Genomic DNA, 15,420 nt, shown 5'->3' on the forward strand with positions numbered 1-15,420 from the left:
GTCTGGGCTCTCCAGTCTTCCCTTCCCTCCAAGCCGGCAACCGAGTCACGCCCACTTACCCTCGGGCTGGCCATTGTAGACTCCACAGAGACCTTGAGTTTGTCCCTGGAGCTCAGAGTCCACAGAAACGGAGACGGAACTGGACCTGTCCAGGCGTACGGTGACCCCCAGGCCCCCCGACAGCACCAGCCAGTCCCCCTGCCACTGCAGGCTCAGCCCTGGGCAAGAGAAGGCGGGAGTCACACTCCCTGCCCCTCCCACCAGGGCTGACTGCCCAGGGAAGGAGAGGAGAGAGAATTCTGACAATTCTACAGAATTCTGCACTTCATACTCTTTAAGGGAGAAGCAACTGGTTTTCCCATCAGAGCTCTCTTTGAGAAGTTCATGAACACTACAGATGCTCTCTTGAGCAAGCGACTACCAGGGATAAGTAAACTTCAAAGCTCCCGTAAGGACGCACACAACCCTAGGACGCACACAAACCTAGCTCCACAGAGAGAAAACTTCTAGTAGGAGAGGGTCCCGCCTAACAGCACAAAAGCCCTTCCTCAAAGCATACTGGAAGGCAGGCTGGGAAAGCCTTTGTTTAAAGATTTTACCAAAGGATTTATTTATTTGAGAGAGATTATGCATGCAAGCAGGGGGCGGGGCAGAGGGGGAGGGAGAGAATCCCAAGCAGACTCCCAGCTGAGCTTAGAGTCTGCTACGGGGGCTCCATCTCAGGACCCCGAGATCATCACCTGAGCTGAAATCAAGAGTCAGAGGCTTAACCAACTGAGCCACCCAGGCGCCCCTTAAAGATGTTCTTCTTCTTCTTCTTCTTCTTTTTTTTTTTTTGACAGATCACAAGTAAGCAGAGAAGGGGGGGGGGAGCAGGCTCCCTGCTGAGCAGAGAGCCCGATGCGGGGCTCAATCCCAAGACCCTAAGATCATGACCTGAGCCAAAGGCAAAGGCTTAACCCACTGAGCCACCCAGGCGCCCCAAAGATGTTCTTTTTAAATAATCTCCACACCCAACATGGGGCTCAAAATCCCAACCTTGAGATCAAGAATCCCAGGCTGTATAGACGGAGCCGCCAGGCATCCTGACCCTCAAAGAGGTTAAGCCGAGGGCCTTGCCCCAAGCCACGCTGTGAGGTGCTAAGGGGGTGGGGTGGCTTGCAGGAGTCACCTTGGAGACTAGGTCCATGAGCTACCTCCTCAGCGGACTCCCTCCCTCCCTCGTGTCCCCAAACCTCCCAGTCGCCGTGGGGGCCGGGCAGCAGTCTCCCACTCAGCTGCCCCTTTTGCTGTCCCCTGCCCCGGGAGATAGGCAGGCTGTCCCCGAGAAACACAGGGGGCCCTGGGAAGTCTGCTGCTCCCTACAGTACCGTGGAGCAGCTGCGACTCCCCATCAGGGACCAGCTTCCCGTTCACAGAGACGTTTCTGCCCTGGATCAGCACCTTCTCAGGTCCCATCATGACTCGGGCCTTGGGGGGAGACAGAGTAGAAGAGGTGCTCAGTGGCTCCCCTCCTCCCCGTGTCCGGCTCCCTTCCTGCGTCAGCCCCTGTCTCCCTCCCTCACCAGCTGACAGTGCCCAGGCTGGGGGCAATGCCCCCTGGGCGTGAGGTGGACCGCCCAGGTGGCATCGGCGGCGCCCGCGAGCAGGTAAGTGCAGCGGCCCAGGAAGTGGTAGTGGCGTCCATCAAAGGTGCGGTAGTGGAAGCCTGACCAGGTGACGCAGGTGGCCGAGGGCCGCTGGCGCTGGCTCCAGAACTGGGCCACGGCCCCCGGCAGGGGCTGCAGGACGGCTGGAGAGGGAGCGCTGCCTGGAGGAGATACACCGGCTGTGATGAGCGGCTGAGTGTGAAGGCAGGAGGTTGGAGGATGGGGACTTGGGGCTTCTCCCAGAGCAGGAGGCAGGTGGAGAGGGAATGGTCACTCTGGAGGGGGGAGGGGTGGGAGGTGACTCATCCGAGAGCGCAACGGAATGGACCTGGGCCCTGCAAGAAGGCCCAGAGCTCAAGAATTCTACCGGGCAGTGCCTGGTCAGGGGGAGAAAGTGAGGGCCACCGTTGCAGACCGACCTGGGAGGTGTCCGCTAGAGCAGCTGAGGCAGGCCTGGGAGCTGCCATCCCGCCAGCTCTGTCCCCAAGGCCAAGCACAGCACTCCTCCAGGCTTCCCGCAGAAGCATTAGCCAAGCCTGCCTGCAGCTGGCATTGCCGCGTGGCAAAGCAGTGGCCCCCAGGGGTGGCTCCTGCAAGGGCTGTGGTGGGTGGAGGGAGAGAAGGGGGCGACCCAGATAGTCAGCCTGACCCAGCTTCCCTCTCCCACAGCCTCCCCGAAACCACAGATCTGGGCTAATAGCAGTTGCTTACCCAGGGTGCAGTGGGTGCCCCCCCAGCCTGGGCAGCAAGCTCTCACTGTCCGGTTCCTTGCAGCGAGCCGGGTTTCTGGGGGTCTGGGTCCACCAAGCAGGCGGCAGGGAGAAGACGTTAGTATTCAGCCCAGCCCCATCCGTGTCCCTGAGAATGGCCTGGGACAGTCAATCTGGTGATTTATTCTCCGAGTGACTTTCTCATGTAATTTCCTTTCCAGGTCTTTTTTTTTAAATATATTTTTAAAAGATTTTAATTCAGAGAGATTGAGCGAGAGAGAGTGCAAGTGGGGAGAGGAGTAGAGGGACGAGAGGGGAAAGGGAGAGGGAGAAGCAGACCTCCAGCTGAGCAGGGAGCCCGATGCCAAACAGGGCTTGATCCCAGGACTCTGAGATCATGACCTGAGCCAAAGGCAGATGCTTCACCAACTGAGCCAACCAAGCACCCCATCTCTTCCAGGTCTTAATTTCCCCTTGTGCAAAGTGAGAATAATGTTGGGAAGGCAGACTGGAAGGGAGGCACAGGGAGCAGGCATCCTCCCTCTCCCTGAGCTGCCTGTCCCCAAACCCACTCCCCTGACTCTGCTTGAGCCCAGCCAGACCTATTGCCCAAATGCCTGCTGCTCCAGGACACCACCCGCTTCCCTTCCGCCCAGAATGCTGGCCCCATTGCTCTCTCCTGCTCAGTCGCTAACCCAGGCTCCGACCCTCACTCACTTGTAGATGGAGCAGAGCCCGGCACGTCCACTCCAGGACAGGTCCAGCTGCCAGCCCAGGCGCTGGTAATGGTAGAGGCTGGTGCAGGGCACCCGGTCCTCCTGGCGGGGGGTCACTTCCTCCTCCGCCAGGAAGGTTTCTGTGTGTTCACACCACCGGCTGCCCGCAGATGGGGAATGATAGCTGCTGCTGCCGGCCCCTCTACTGCCAGGAAGCCCTGTCCTGGGAGCCCACTCCCCAAAAGCCCCTCCCAGGGAAGGGTGCACCGGCTGCCCCAGAGGGTCCTGTTCTTGAGGCCGGAGCAGAGGATCTTAGTGAACGGGACCCCAAGCTGGGCTGCTTACCCGTTAGCCAGTGCCCAGGCCGTCCCAAAGAGGAGGGCAGGGAGCAGCATGGCGCTCCCCGCCCAGGTCCTCTGCGGGATTGTGAGGCTTGGGGCTGGGGAAGACAGTGGCAGGTGAGCAGAAAGGCCAGTGCTGGCCTTCCCCGCCCCACACGGCGGTCTCCAGCAGCCAGGCGATGATGTGTCCAAGGCAGCCCAGACAACTAGAACGAGGCCCCTGGGGCTGGGGAGGCTTTATCTCAGCCCCATGCCCTGGGGCACCAGCTGCTCAGAACCAGATTGGACCTTCCTGCACATTGCGCAATCCTAGAGGACAGGTCTCCCTGGAAACTGTCCCCTTCCTGCCCCCTTTTGTGTGTGTGTGTGTGTGTGTGTAAACGTGTGTATGCGTGTGCACGCCTGTGTCTGAACGCTCACTGGGGGAGCGCATGTGCCCCAGGACACAGCTCAGACGATATCTGAGCCTCTGATATTCCCCCCACCTTAGGCTGTACCACAAATTCAGGTGGACTCTGGACAAGCCACCTTCTCTTTCTGAGCCTCAATTTCCTTGTCAGTAAAAAATTTAGGGGCTTCCCACACAAGGCTTGTGTGTTGGTGGGGGGGTGACTTGGGGGCTCCACTTTGAAATTGTGTGTGTGCTGGGGCCCCTGGCCAACTCAGCTGGTTAAGTGTCAGACTCTTGGTTTGGGCTCAGGCCATGATCTCGGGGTCATGGGATCAGGCCCTAGGTTAGGGCTCCGCACTCAGCACTCATGGCGGAGTCTGCTTGAGATTCTCCCCCCCCCCCCCGCGCCTCCTCCCACCTTGCACCTGCGCACTCGCAAATAAATAAATCTTAAAAAAAAAGAAAGAAATTGTGTGTGTACCCATCTTCCCGAGGATAGTTCTATAACTGTTATTAAGTTCTCAAAAGGAACTATGACCCCACAAAGCGGCTGTTATTGTGCCAAATGACTGATATGGTCTTCTAGCCCCCAAATTCCGGCTATGACTCTCTCTCCCTGCTCCCTTTCCTGCCCCCTCTCCCTGTAGGCACTTGAGAAGCCAGGACCAGTGAGCAGAAGGAGTTGAGTTTCCAGGCTGGCTGAACTGTGTGCAGACAGTGGGGGAGCCTGTGCCCTTTCCTCTGTGGTCTGACCTCTCGCTGGGGCTGATTATGTGTGGATGGCTGCATCCATCCTGGTTTCCTTTTGAGAGAGTCTCCTAGGGTCCAGAACCAGGAAGCCTGGACAGGGGAACAGAGCAAGCCTCAGGGAGGAGAGGCAAGGGTGGAAAGTGCGAGTGTGCGTGGGGGGGGGGGGGTAGGAGACAGAGGTGCCTGGAAAGGCAGCGCCCCCCCCCAACCCTGGGGGCAAGGCAGCCGGATGGGATCATCTGAGTATCCGGTAGGGGCAGCAGGTGGCCCAGGTGAATCCTGGTTACCAACTCCCAGGACACCGGGGCTGGAATGTGGCCTGGCCCTCAGATTCCATATACCTCCATCCCCTAAATCTACTGTCCCACTGACCATTGCACACAGATACCCCACCTCGGGCAAGGAAGCTGCTAGGAACCAGAACCATGCTAGGCATTTCTCCTCGGCGCCACCCCCCTCAGTCCTGTGGCCCAGAGAGGGTGTGGTAAGTCCCTCAGGGAGCTCTCAGGACGGGTCCTCAGAAAAGGCCAGGGTTGGGCCATGGGCGCATTGCTGTTCTTAATCTCTCACACACAGACCCCATACACTGTCCCCCTGTTGCTTCACATGCTCACACCCCCAAATGCTCGTGACCTAGCACAAAGAGACACATTCTATGCCCACGACCATGAGACGACTGGGCGCTGACTAGCTGAAGGAGCCCATCCAGGAGGTTGAAGAGCCTTTCCCAGCTGATTCCGAGGTCCCCCGTGCTCTTCCAGGCATCACCTGTTCCCCAGGGCTCTCCTAAACACAAGGAATGTTGATGGTGCCCTGCTGTGCGCTGTGCTTCTCTTGGGAGGGCCCGGTCTCAGCTCCGGATTCTAACCAGAGGTGATAAGGTAAGGACACTTGGATTGGGGAGAAACCCAAGTCACCATGTCCCTTTCCCCTAAATGGGGCAGGAAGGAAGAAGCTGGAAGCCAGGGGAGACTGGAGAAAGAGAGATGGGAGGGCGGCCTGGAATAGACAGCCCACATTTCAGCTGGACGGGAACGGGACACAGGGAGCTTCCAGAAGGAGTCAGGTGCCCGGCTGGCAAGACCCAAGAAAACCATCATAACCCCGGGTGGAGACACCAAGTCCCCCAGAAACCGGATCTGAGGGCTGAGGGCATCCCTCCACACCTAACAGCTACAGGTTCCCAGGCCAGCAGGAGGACCAGCCCCCCCCTCGCCGCAGGCCCCCCTCTCGCAGCCCCCTCCTCGGGACCCCGCCCTCAGAGTCTCTGCCCAGCGGGTCTCCAGCCTCACCCACCCCACAACGGGCCTCCTCTCCAGCCCTGCCTTTTCCCTGGAGACCCGGCTCAAAAATCCCCACCCCAACTTCTGCTTCAAAGGGCCCGTTCTCGGCCGGCACTGAAGTCCAGCTCTGTCTCCTTCGGCCACCCCTCGCTGCCCCAAGGGACCTGGCTCCCGCCGCGGGCGTCGCATCGGGTCCTCTGGCATTGGGGTCGGGGGTTGTGGGTCTGAGCGAATGCGGGTGGAATCGGGGTGGAGAGCAGGGGCGGGGTCGGAGTTGCCCAGACCAGCCCCACAGACCGACAGTCGGGAGACTCGATCCCCCCGCGAAGCGCGGCACAGATACACTGTTTGTGTGTGTGTTGGGGGGGGGGGTCGCGATTCCAAGACAGCGACGCAGACACTCACTGGCTCTCCTCCCCCCGAGCACGCCCCCTCCTCTTCCCCTCCCCAACTCCCCACCGCACCCCCTCCCCTCGCGCTCCACCTTTCCTCTGGCTCCTCCCTCGGCGCCTGCGAGCACCCTCCCGCGCAGCCCGCGTGCCCTTCCTCCCGGCCTCCTCTCCCTCCTCCACCCCTCCCCCCACACTCCTCCCCCCACACTCCTCCCTTCCCTTCCCTTCCCCCTCTTCCCTCCCCCCCCCCCTCGTTCCTAGGCTCCCACTTTCCATCACCTACTCGGGGCCGCCGTCCCTCCACACCGTCACCTGCACGCCTGTCCCCGCCGTGCGCCTTCCTGCGACCCCACTCCAGCTCACCCCTGCCCCTACCTCCCCCACGGGGTGCCCGGCGGCTCCCCTCCCGCTTCCGCGCTCCCCTCCCCCCTGCCGGGCGCCGCTTCCCCGCTCCCGCTCCCTCCGCGTCTTTTCCTCTCCCCTCCCCGCGAAGTTTCGGGGCTGTCAGTCTGTCAGTCTTTCGGGCAGTCGGCACCCGAGCTACAGGCAGCGGGCGCCATTGCGAGCAGAACCGGCCGGGGCAGAAGGCCGGGGCGTCTGGGTCCCGCCAGCAGCGGGGAGACCCGACCGGCCAGCCCGCCAGGTACGGGCGGTGGAGGCGCCCAGCGGCAGGCGGCGCCGCCCGCTTCCCCTTCTGCACCGACACTCAGTCACTGCCCGCTCCGCGCAGGTGACAGCCCCGGGGGTGGGGGCGCCGGGAGCGCTGGAGGGGGTGGGGTGGGGCTGGTGGGGGGAAGAAAGGGAGGGGAGGGGCAGGGGCTGGAGGAGGGAGGGGCTGGGGCCGGGTGGAGAGGGCCTGGCTTGGGGGTGGTCACGGCAGTCGAGGAGAGGAGGACCGGGGATCTGGAGGGAGGGCGGAGGCCGGGGACAGGGGCCCGGGCGGGAGTCCCGTGGGAGAGGGTTGGGAGGCTCCCGAGGGGAGGGAGTGAGGAGTCTCCGGAAAGGGGAGAGGGAGTGTGGGAGGGGGCCGTAGGGGAAGGGGGGCAGCGAGGCCAAGGGCTCAGGCCTTTGGGGAGGGGCGGGAGCGGAGGGCGCTGACAGGTGAGCCCGGGAGCCGGGGAGGGGCCGGGCTGTGGAGTCAGGTCTGCGGGAAGAGGCTCTAGGGGACCGACGGGAGGCGGGGCGGTGGCGGGGAGGGGTCTGGTCGGGAGGAAAACTTGGGGGGCGGTAGAAGTCCGTGGGGAGCAGAAATGGGGGAGGTAGCCACTGAGAGAGGGGAGGGAAGCGGAGGTGTGTTGGGAAGCAGGGGTGGGGAGGAGCAGGTTCGGTGAGAAGGTCCAGAGCGAGCCGTAAGCCACAGACTCCCCGGCTTGGGGGAGCCTGGGGACAAGGGAGAGAGCTCGGGAGCGGACTGGAAGGGGGAGGGGAAGAGCGGTTCTAGGGACTGGGGACCGGGAGGGTAGGGAAGCGAGAGCCTGCTGGGGAGGCAAAGGGGGAAGGGAGACGGGGGCCTCGGAGGGGAAGGCAAGCTGCAGGAGGGAGGCAGGGAGGGAGGGAGGAGGATGGTGTGGGGAGAGCGGGGAGGAGGGCTGGGGAGGGGGGAGGAGGGAGGGAACTGAGGTGAAGAGAGGAAAGGAGAAGGAAGGGAAACCAGAGTGGGGGAGGAGAGGGAGAGGGGAGGGGAGGGGAATGCGGGGTGAGGGAGAAAAGCGGGGAGGAGGAGGGCGGCGTTAGGGAGGAAGGAAAAGAGGAGGGGGAAAGGAAGGGAGAGGGTGTGCAGCCGGGGAGGAGGATGGAGCCTGGGGGAGAACCGGGAGGGAAGGGAAAGGCGGCCCTGAGCCGGGGGAGGAGGAGGGGAACCCTGTCGCTGAGTGTGCCCAGAGGAGAGGGTCAGGGGGGCGGTGGCCGGGGCGGGCCTACCAGAGGGGGCCGGGAGGGGCTGGCCCGGCTGCGAGCAGGGGGAGGAGCCGGAGGGGCGGGGCAGGGGGCGCGGCTGGGGAGCCGGCCAGATTCGGTAGCAAGAGAGGGCGGAAGGCAGAGGGAGCCGGAGAAGGGAGGGGCAGAGGGAAGGCTGCCGGAGAGATGGGGGGGGAGGGGAGTCTGATGGGGGGAGGGGCAGGGAACCCGCTGGAGGAGGAGCTGGGAAGGGGGCTCGAGGGCGGGGTGTCCCTGCCTGGGGAAGCCCTGAGGGGGAGGGGCAAGGGTTTTGAGGTAGGGTTTTGGGGAGAGGAAGCCAGAGTCAGTTCCTGCTTCTGCAAAGACCCTCCTTGGAAGGCCTCCCCCACCAGTTGCCCAATAGTGACACTCACCTCCGCCCCTCGGCGGGCTCCTATTTCGCCAGCTCCGGCTGTGACAGCTGGAGGGCCTAGGAGATGAAGTTCCCGGCTCCCACCGGGGTCTTCCACTCTCCACCCTCTCCCCCCCCCCCGCCCCCCCGAGAATGGAGAATCGATTGATTCCTGACGTCCCCAGGCAAGGGCACGGGGGGGGGGGGGGGGAGCACTGGTGGGCTGGGCCCGGTTCAGAGACCCGCCAGGTGAGGGAAGGGTTGCAGCTGATTTCTGGAGCTGACCAGAGCCTGCAGGAGTGGCTTCAACGCCTTGGCCTTGCCCTGCAAAGATCTCTTTGCTTTCTGAAACCCATCTCCCCTCATGCCCCTTACCTGTCCCTGGGGACGTCATCTTTGGCGCTCCTGGGGATCGCTGATGGGGAGAAGTTGGGCAGAGCCAAGGCCCAGGTGGCAGCTGTCCGGAGAAGAATGTGAACAAGGATGTGTTTTCTCCTCAGGGTGTGTGGCCTGATTCCCAGGAGGAGCTACCCTGGGTTGCCATGAGAGAGACTTTTGAGGCCCTCAGCTCCCTGGGTGAGCCCGCAGCACTCACGGAACGTGGGTGGGTGGGAGGCAGGATCCAGGGGCGCCCTAGGCCTGCTGCTTCCCTACCATTCGGACAGCCCGGCTGTTCTCAAGAGATGGCAACCCTGAGACCCCAGAGACCCCCGGGAGCCTGTAGGGCAGCCTTAGTTCCATTGGGTCTATTTCCAAGCCTGGCCCGGCCGAGGCTGTGCGGGACTGTTGCGCACGCGCGCGCATGCCGATTGCAGGTGCACACGCGCACCCGCGGACTCCCGGACTCCTGTCTGGAGTGCCGGGATCTTTCAATCTATTTTCTCTTCCTTCATCTGCTCTTGACTCAGTGCAAAGGGGCACTGAGGACACAAAGAACACCTGGCCAGGCTTCTGGGAAGCCTGGCTCTCCCCTCTCATGCTGGCTAGAGACCCTTCCTGAGCAAGGTGGAAAAAGCCCCTTAGCTGTTTCAGGGCAGAGGAAGAGCCCCTCCCTTTGATCCCTGTTCTATACTCTGACGCTTTATTTGGTCCCATCCTTCTGCCTATAACAGGATTCTCTGTGGGACAGCCGGAGATGGCCCCCCAAAGTGAGCCTGGGGAAGGGTCCCATAATAACCAGGAGCGGATGTCCCCTTCCAGGGAAGATAGCATGCTGGGCACATGCTCTGGTAAGTAGGTGAGGACCAGGAGCAGTGGCTCGAGGTGGGATCTACCTTTCCTTCTTCAAGTGTTTGTTGAGCACCTACTAAGTGCCACGGTACTCTTCTCCATATTTGGAATACCTCGGTGGCCAAAAACAAAGATCCGTGCCCAGGAGCTTAATCTTAGGGAGGGCAGAAAGTCAGCAAACAAATACAAAAATGTACTTACAGACTGTGTCAGGGGATTTGTGCTATGGGGAAGGGCCTGTGTGGGGATGGGGCGGGCTGCAGGATTATATAGTAGGAGGGTGAGAGCCGGCCCCAGTGGGAAGGTAAGACTTGAGTAAGATTCGGAAGAGGTGAGGAAGGTGGCCGAGTAGCTCCCAGAGGGAGAAGACCAGGAAAGCGGGCCTGTGTCTGGCTTCTTGACATTCTGGTCTTGCCCAGTGATTTGCCTGGAACTTGGGTCCATCTGGCATCTGGGAGGTCTGCAGCCCCCCTTCTAGAAGTCTCCTGCAAGCCTCAGGGCAGGGACCTTTCGCCTCCTACACATATTCCAGAAGCTCTTCACAGCTGTGGCTCTTGCAGCCTTCACAACCTTTGCTTGCAGCTGTCCCAGCTTGAAGGAGCCTGAGGCTGCCCCCGGGGCCGCAGGGAGTTCAGTCCCTGCAGCTGTGATGTGGGACACAATCTTGCCAGGGGCACTGGGACTGGGGTTTTCAAAAGCCCCTGCTTGATGGCCCCAGTGGGGACCTCTGTCCTTCTGTGATGTCTTTGGAGTCCTTGAGGTAGCCTGTTCTCTTCCAGGGCATGAGGCCCCCAGACCAGAGGAAGGCGCCCACACTGAAGAAGCTCGAGGCCCCGGCAGAGGAGGCCAGGCATGCGCACCGCAGAAGGCCGAGCCCATGGGCTCCTGCCCAGGTGAGTCTTTCCATCTCTCCAGACCACCGGGGGCCCAGGCAGAGGGGATAGGGGCCCTGTCAACTCCCGGCTGCTGTCTGAATGAGGCAGTCACTCCAGGCCCTTCCAACCTAGGATGAATCCGTCCCTGGCACCCTTCTGCCGTAGAGCTTCGGCCCCCAGAGGGAACTCCACATCACAGATGACAGGACTCAGAGAGGCTGGTCACCCAGAGAAACTGACCCTCACCTCAACATCCTCTAGAAGTCTTAACTTCTCCTGCCTCCCCCCGTCTGCGTGTGTACTTGTTGATGACTTGAATTGCCATTCCCACGAAGACCTACATTTTCATTGCCTTCCCCCCAAACAAGCTCCCTTCCCCCCCCCAAATCTCCACTGGTCTCCGTGGTCCCCCGGTGCCCCAAATCTGTGGTGCTGGACTCATGTCCCCCACCCCCAGGGGGACGGAACGACTGATTTCTCCCTTTAGCTCCCGCCACACTTGGCACCTTCTACCCGACTGATGTCCTTTATTTCTGGGGTTTATTTAGAACCTGCTCGGTCCAGGCTGTGTTATGTAGTAGGGAACGAGATCGCCCCTGGCGGACACAGACCCTGTTTGACTCCTGCCTCCCCATGTCCCAGCCAAGTGACCTTAGATAGGCTCCCTCACCTCCAGGAGCTTGTTTGGCCACCTGTAAGCAGGGAGAAGATGCACTTCATGGTTGCTGTGAAGCTTTGTGACGGCGGACAGACCGTGTGTCATTGGCGGTTGGCACTCAATAAATGGCAGCAGTCCCCGTTTTTATGAGACACACACAGAAATGGAACACAAGACGCCTGCCTCTCAGAAGCTAAAATCTAGCTGAGATGACAATATGAACCAGAATAAGGAATTAAAAGAACAAATAGCAATCAGGCCACACTGCAAGGAAGCATAACCGTGTTCCCAGCAAGTGCTGTAGGTAGCTAAGAGATACTCGCGCACTGGATTTTTCGAAGATTTTGGCGACCCGTGCTGCATTTTGAGGGAGGTGTAGACATGAGCGCTGATGGTGGGGCGGAGGATGGGAAAACATTCTAGGCTGAGAAGAGACTTTAATACAGAAAATTTGCCGTGTGGCTGGGGTTTGAGCAGACCAGCTTGGCTACGGAGGAGCGTTTATGCCTAGGACAGAACTCAGATCATCTGGTTCAGTGGTTCTTAAACAAGAATGACTTTGGGAGCTTTAAAGAAAGAGAACAGATCAGGCATCCTGCTCCCAGAGATGCGTTTGGGTAAAAGTCCCCAGGAGATTATGATGTGACGCCGAGTTTAGGAACCACGAACTAACACAACCCTTACACCTAAGTGAGCTCGGAGTGCTCACAGGGTAAGTTAACAGGTCACACTACCGGCTAGTGGCAGGGGAGAGCCCAAGTGGACACTCCCAGTCTGGGCCTTGAGCTCCTTTGTCTTGGCTGGACCGTTGCAGGGCCCAGGAGGGACAAAGCTCAGCGGGACCGACCTCAAACCTGTTCCCCCCAGAGGGTGCTCCCTACACCCTGGACATTGGCACTGTTCACTGGTTCCCCAATTCCTGCAAACTCCATCCTCCTCTTCCTAAACTGGGATTTCCCGCCTGGCTCCAGAGGCAAGAATGAAGGGAGGGAGTTAGGGGTAGGGGAAACCTTGGAGAGGCAACTAGAAGGGAGTTCCAGCTGCTCAGCTGATGGGAGATTGCAGTTCCAGAAAGGGCTGGAAGATGGGGGCAGCTACTGTGAGCAGATGAACCTGGAGTGAAGCCTGAGGCCTGAACTTGGAGCAACCTTTATATTCAGGGCCCACACAAGTACATGCGCGTTCTGCAGAGGCAGGGAAAACACTCCCCAGCCCTGCGGAAGCCTAGGAGAAAGCCCCCCAGGAGGAGCTGGGGGCTCTCACCAGCTTCCTGGGCTGCGGGGAGCCGAGGAGGAGGATGGACTGGGGACACTCGGATTTGGTCATTCCCTGGAAACCTCCAGTAGAACGAAGAGAGCAAGAGCCAGACGGCGTGGCTCCAGAAGCCGGGCTCCTATGGGCGGGAATAAAAATGGGGCTTAATTGGCTTGTCTGGTTTTGACTTTCCAGGGGATGAGTGGATGATACGGAAGGTGAAGGTGGAGGAGGAGGATCAGGAGGCCGAAGAGGAGGTCGAGTGGCCGCAGCATCTAGCGTTGCTCCCCGGCCCTTTTCCCGCGCCGGACCTGGGGCCTCTGGCCGCTGCGTACAAGCTGGAGCCTGGGCCCCCAGGGGCCCTGGAAGGACTCGCGCTGGCCGGGTGGGCCCCGACCTCGGAGAAGCCCTACGGCTGCGGGGAGTGCGAGCGGCGGTTCCGGGACCAGCTGACTCTGCGGCTGCACCAGAGGCTGCACCGCGGCGAGGGCCCGTGCGCCTGCCCGGACTGTGGCCGCAGCTTCGCGCAGCGCGCGCACATGCTGCTGCACCTGCGCAGCCACCTGGGCGAGCGGCCCTTCCCCTGCTCCGAGTGCGACAAGCGCTTCAGCAAGAAGGCGCACCTGACCCGCCACCTGCGCACGCACACGGGCGAGCGGCCCTACCCGTGCGCCGAGTGCGGCAAGCGCTTCAGCCAGAAGATCCACCTGGGCTCGCACCAGAAGACGCACACGGGCGAGCGCCCCTTCCCCTGCACCGAGTGCGAGAAGCGCTTTCGCAAAAAGACACACCTGATCCGCCACCAGCGCATCCATACGGGCGAGAGGCCCTACCAGTGCACCCGGTGCTCACGCAGCTTCACGCACAAGCAGCACCTGGTGCGGCACCAAAGGGTGCACGAGGCGGTAGGCCGCGCCCCCTCCTCTCCCGACGCGCCCGCCTCGCCGGGTTCCCCGGCCCCGTCCCCGACCCCGTCCCCTCCCGGGCCCAAGCCTTTCTCCTGCTCCGACTGCGGCCTGAGCTTCGGCTGGAAGAAGAACCTCGCCACGCACCAGCGCCTGCACCGCGGCGAGGGGCGCCCCTTTGGGTGCGACGAGTGCGCGCTGGGCGCTACCGTGGACGCCGCCGCCGCCGAGCCCTTGGCCTGCGCGCCCCGTGACACGCCGGCGACCCAGAGCGCTCCCGCCAGCGAGCGGTCCTCCTGCGCGGACTGCGGGCGCGGCTTGGCCCACGGGCAGCAGCCGGCGCGGCAGCGGCGGGTGCACCCGGGCGAGCGGCCCTTCGCCTGCGCGCAGTGCGGCCGCCGCTTCGGCTCGAGGCCCAATCTGGTCGCGCACTCCAGAGCCCGCAGCGGCGCCAGGCCTTTCGCCTGCGCGCAGTGCGGCCGCCGCTTCAGCCGCAAGTCGCACCTGGGCCGCCACCAGGCGGTGCACACGGGCAGCCGGCCCCACGCCTGCGCCGTCTGCGCCCGCAGCTTCAGCTCCAAAACCAACCTGGTGCGCCACCAGGCCATCCACACCGGCTCCCGCCCCTTCTCCTGCCCGCAGTGCGGCAAGAGCTTCAGCCGCAAGACCCACCTGGTGCGGCACCAGCGCATCCACGGCGAGGTCGCCCACGCGGCCGCCGACGCCGACCTCTCGGCCCCTGCCTGGTCCACTCCCGCAGAGGCAGCGGCGCCCCCCCTCTTCTTCTGAGCCGCTTTTCCCCAGGAGCCTTCCTCGGCTCGCTGGTTGGAGAGACCCATGCCCTGCATCTTCTGGGCGGTAAGCACGACGGCCTGGGCCCCGATGGCTATTCTCTGCCCTCTTTATCTTGCTGGAGAGGAAGAAGTCCGGGCAGGACGACCAGCTTTGGCATTCTGTGACAAGGACAATGCTAAGAGCGAGCCCTTGCTGGGAACGGTCCAGGCGTTGAGGCCTGGAAAGAATCCCACCAAGAGACCCCATCGGAAAGTAGACGTTTTCTTGGACCCCAGTCTGCCAAGGACCCACTGGGGCAGGAGCCTCTCCCCTGGGAGTGAAAAGAATGAGTATGTGTGTACTTAAAGTGTCATTAAAATCAAAATCTAACGTTCTGGGGCTGTCAAATGAGCACCGCGGGAGGCGGGGAATCCACTGCCCCACTCAGTCCTCCCCCAGAGGACCCTCCCTTCCTACCCGGGGTAAGCTAAATTTAGCCAGGCGCTGGTAATGGGCTCTAGGAAATGAAAATAAAATAGAGCTCACCGTGAAGCCACTATCCTGCTCCCTGCTTTCAGCTCAGACGCTTGATGGAAGAAACATGAACATGCGTGTCTCATGGCAGGTGCCAAGGCTACGTGGTAGGTGCCACGGTAGGGAACGCAGAGAGGGGCAGGGCGCCCTGTGGCCATTGCCATGGAGATGGTGTGGGCTCTGGAACTGTTCCCAGGGGATCTCAGAACAGCAGCCCCACCTGCCACCCTGCCTGGCAGCGTGAGGAAGGACGTGAACAGCAGATGAATGTTGCTTCCCCAACACCATCTCCCCTAAGTTCTGTCTTTAAGGTGGATGCTTGATCCCGACGTCTCCGTAGCCGCATGTGCCCAGCTGGCTGGCTAGCTGGCTGGGGGTCAGTGAGATGGAGGGAGGATGATGGGGAACGTGCTGGACTTGGAGAAGGCTCGGGTCTGACCACTCCTGGGCCTCTCACGGGACTTGGAGCGGAGAATTCATTTTCTTGCGACTCTGCTTTCCAATTGCCATAGATTGTTGGTTGATAAGGTCTGAGGCCATTTCCAACTCTAGCATGACCATACCAAAAGTGACCCTCGCCAATAGGTATTGGGGTGCCTCCTGCCTTCCAGGCACTACACGGGGGCACTGGGAAAGAATAGTGAACGAGGCAGACATTCTTGCAGGAAATA

The 15,420-nt window shown here is 61.5% G+C and overlaps 2 protein-coding genes across 9 annotated transcripts in view; one reads left to right on the top strand and one right to left on the bottom strand.

The window, feature by feature from the left end:
* LOC123951902 (SCO-spondin-like) overlaps window positions 1-3,470 on the bottom strand; it is a 51,892-nt gene extending 48,422 nt beyond the window's left edge. Inside the window, exons 1-7 of the mRNA XM_046021028.1 lie at window positions 3,421-3,470; window positions 3,077-3,235; window positions 2,361-2,443; window positions 2,069-2,248; window positions 1,566-1,810; window positions 1,371-1,470; window positions 60-218 (exon numbers count right to left, since the gene is read on the bottom strand). Coding sequence (XP_045876984.1) covers window positions 60-218; window positions 1,371-1,470; window positions 1,566-1,810; window positions 2,069-2,248; window positions 2,361-2,443; window positions 3,077-3,235; window positions 3,421-3,470 — 976 coding nt within the window. The remainder of the gene's footprint in view (window positions 1-59; window positions 219-1,370; window positions 1,471-1,565; window positions 1,811-2,068; window positions 2,249-2,360; window positions 2,444-3,076; window positions 3,236-3,420) is intronic.
* Window positions 3,471-6,442: 2,972 nt separating this feature from the next.
* On the top strand, window positions 6,443-14,605 carry ZNF467 (zinc finger protein 467). 8 transcript variants are annotated; one of them, XM_046021030.1, is made up of 5 exons: window positions 6,443-6,962; window positions 9,020-9,095; window positions 9,632-9,748; window positions 10,529-10,642; window positions 12,732-14,605. In XM_046021030.1, exons 2-5 carry the CDS (start codon window positions 9,062-9,064, stop codon window positions 14,228-14,230), a joined length of 1,764 nt encoding a protein of 587 aa, XP_045876986.1. In that variant the 5' UTR covers window positions 6,443-6,962; window positions 9,020-9,061; the 3' UTR covers window positions 14,231-14,605. The 8 variants fall into 8 exon arrangements, with proteins under 8 accessions (XP_045876986.1, XP_045876987.1, XP_045876992.1 ...); XM_046021031.1 differs by having other exon boundaries at window positions 6,443-6,875; XM_046021032.1 differs by lacking the exon at window positions 6,443-6,962 and adding an exon at window positions 7,109-7,333.
* The last annotated feature ends 815 nt before the right edge of the window (window positions 14,606-15,420 follow it).

This window comes from Meles meles, chromosome 10, assembly GCF_922984935.1.
Source record: "Meles meles chromosome 10, mMelMel3.1 paternal haplotype, whole genome shotgun sequence".
In the NCBI taxonomy this organism is placed as follows: Eukaryota; Metazoa; Chordata; class Mammalia; order Carnivora; family Mustelidae; genus Meles; species Meles meles.

Excerpts from the sequence above, each read along its gene's own strand:
- ZNF467 (XM_046021029.1), top strand. The coding sequence starts at position 8,605 with ATGAAGTTCCCGGCTCCCACCGGG. Across the intron at positions 9,096-9,631 it reads TGAGGCCCTCAGCTCCCTGG|GATTCTCTGTGGGACAGCCG; the intron begins GTGAGCCCGCAG and ends TGCCTATAACAG. Across the intron at positions 10,643-12,731 it reads GCCCATGGGCTCCTGCCCAG|GGGATGAGTGGATGATACGG; the intron begins GTGAGTCTTTCC and ends TTGACTTTCCAG.